The 2714-nt window shown below is 33.6% G+C and overlaps 1 protein-coding gene across 1 annotated transcript in view; it reads right to left on the reverse strand.

Annotated features, from left to right (window-relative positions):
• Positions 1 to 269: 269 nt before the first annotated feature.
• LOC107711910 (cysteine-rich motor neuron 1 protein-like) overlaps positions 270 to 2714 on the reverse strand; it is a 23077-nt gene continuing 20632 nt past the window's right edge. Inside the window, exons 9-10 of the mRNA XM_016517000.1 lie at positions 2232 to 2410; positions 270 to 920 (exon numbers count right to left, since the gene is read on the reverse strand). Coding sequence (XP_016372486.1) covers positions 744 to 920; positions 2232 to 2410 — 356 coding nt within the window. The 3' untranslated portion in view covers positions 270 to 743. The remainder of the gene's footprint in view (positions 921 to 2231; positions 2411 to 2714) is intronic.

Consider the following 2714-nt stretch of genomic DNA (forward strand, 5'->3'; position numbering starts at 1 on the left):
ACCCACTGTATATATATTTCACATATATTTATATTTTAATATAGAAATATAAAATATATATATATATATACACCCATCCATAAATTACATTATATATATTATAATTATTTTTTAATCTAGAAATGTATTTTAATATATGAATATGAAATATAAATACATGAAAATTGATGGCCATATACACAGGAATGTCCTTTCCATCCATAACTTGTATTTATATTTTATATATATATATATATATAATACATCTTATATTTATATATCTACCATATATCTATATATTACATTCAAAAAAAGATATAAAAAGTCGAGTTGGTTCTGAACGTGGGGAATGTTTAGTCCGTCACGAGGCTTATAAGCGACTAACAACAAACTACAAGTAAAACACTTGAACGTATAGAAACGAAAAACAGACTGGAGAGGTCCGGAAACACGTCTGTGCCGTAAGGCCTCAGAATATGATGCAGATCTCTTTACTGTGGTCCGTATGGATCTCACCAATATCTGTGAGCAGTCAGAAGATCCGTCTGGTTCCTGAACGTTTGGTTAGATTCTCCATCATGGAACGACGCCGAACTGCTCCACGTCTGTCAAAGTGTCGGACGCTCCGAACATCATACAAACACTAATAAAGCGGGAGATGTCGAGCGGTTCACAGTACTTGGTTGTTCTTGCGCTGGAGGCCGAAGCTCCAGGAGTCGCCAGCGTTCGGTGGAGTTTCTGGCTTCTGAAGAGTGAGACGGACGCTAGTGCTCGACGTGTCCGCTGGCGAGTTTAGCGCGAGGGATGGAGATCTGCTCTCCGCTGGCGTCTGTCGGGAAGCTCACAGAGCCGTCGCTCTTCAGACTCTGGAACTGGTTCTCTCTGGACGGCTCCATGTAGACGAGCAAACTCTTATTCACGTGTTTCTGCAGGATCACCGTCTGCCGGACAAACAGGAGAGAAATACATCATTCCCGCAAAATATACAGTTTTCACCAGATGACTGGAATAGCTCTATTTGGAAAGAATCGTTCTAGGATGATCAGAGTGACCTTGTTGGGGAGTGCATAAAATAAGCAAATGACAAAAATAAATAATTTGTTGGAGAGTGCAAAAAATGTATTAAAATTTTTTTTTTTTTTGGGAAAGTGCTAAAAAAAAAATTTATTTGTGAGGGAGTGCAAAAAATAAACAAATAAAAAAGTATATTATTTAGGAGAGTGCAAAAAAATAAATAAAAGAAAAAATTTTTTTTGGAAAGCGCAAAAAATAAAAAAAATGTATTTGTGGGGGAGTGCAAAAAATAAATGATTTTGGAGAGTGCAAAAAATAAATAAATGATTTTGGAGAGTGCAAAAAATAAATTAAAACTAATTTTTTTTGAGGAAAGTGCTAAAAATAAATAAAAAAAATTATTTGTTGGAGAGTGCAAAAAATAAAATAAGTGATTTGGAGAATGCAAAAAAAAAAAATTTAAGAAAAATTATTTGTTGTGGAGTGCAAAAAATAAAATAAATGATTTGTTGGGGAGTGCAAAAAAATGTTGAAGAATGCAAAAAAATTATTTCTTGAGTGCAAAAAAGAAAAAAAAGAAAAATGATATTTTTTTAAAGCGCAAAAAAAAAATACAAAAAAATTTGTGGGGGAGTGCAAATAATAAAATAAATAAACAATTTGTTGGGGAGTGCAAAAATTTATTTAAAAAAATGATTTGTTGGGGAGTGCAAAAAAAAATGTTGAAGAATGCAAAAAAAAAAAAGATTTGTTGAGGAGTACAAAAAAAATAGATTTTTGGGATGTGCAAAAATAAATAAAATAAAATAGTGATTTGAGGGGGAGTGCAAAAAATATAAAAATATATTAAAACCTTAATATGTATTTATAAAATATATGAAAACCTTAAAAAGTCAACATGAAATCAAAACCGACTATTTTTTAATTGATATTCCTGCTCTAACTGTATCATCACTGATGCTACACTAAAAAAATATTGTTTTTTCTCATTAAATATTGTTTTGCTCAGAAATGCGTCGCATGAACGTTAAAAAGGGCTGCAAATGAAGTTCATGTCGACACCGAAAGCGCCTGTTTTGCTAGAGTGTTTTTTGTAATTATGTTGATATATGACACTCATATGCTGGAATAATTTATTTCATGATGCATTCTCTTCTTCTGAGACTCTTGGCAGACGATGCATTCCTTCAATCTTATGATATCGTTAGTTCTTGGGTCGCAGGTTCTGAGTCGCTCACCTTCTTGGGCGCGCTGTAGCAGGACATCTGAACCCAGTTCTTCCTGCGGTTCACCAGGATGGCCACCAGGAGGAAGATGACCACAGCCAGCAGGATTCCCGCCAGAATCCAGGCCGCTGATTGGTAGATGAGCGTCATCTGCGTCTGGCTCGGGACGTCCCGCGAGAGACCTTCACCATCTACACGAGAGAACGTTTGACATCAGAAACCATCGATCCTCGCGCTGCTGCTGTTTTCATTGGCTGCTGCGTTCATATTGTTCTCAGATCAGTGAGACGAACACAAGCCAACACTTACTAAACATTAATCATAAAATCATAAAATTAAAATAAATTATATATATATATATATATAAAATGTAAAAAAAAAAATCATCAGAAACAAATTGAATTAAAACATCAAAAAAGTAATAATTTTAAAACAATAAAATAAAACACTTACTAAAAATTAATCATAAAAATGTAAAAAATAAAATAAAAAAAA

Source organism: Sinocyclocheilus rhinocerous, unplaced genomic scaffold (assembly GCF_001515625.1).
Source record: "Sinocyclocheilus rhinocerous isolate Xijiao unplaced genomic scaffold, SAMN03320098_v1.1 scaffold2493, whole genome shotgun sequence".
NCBI lineage: Eukaryota > Metazoa > Chordata > Actinopteri > Cypriniformes > Cyprinidae > Sinocyclocheilus > Sinocyclocheilus rhinocerous.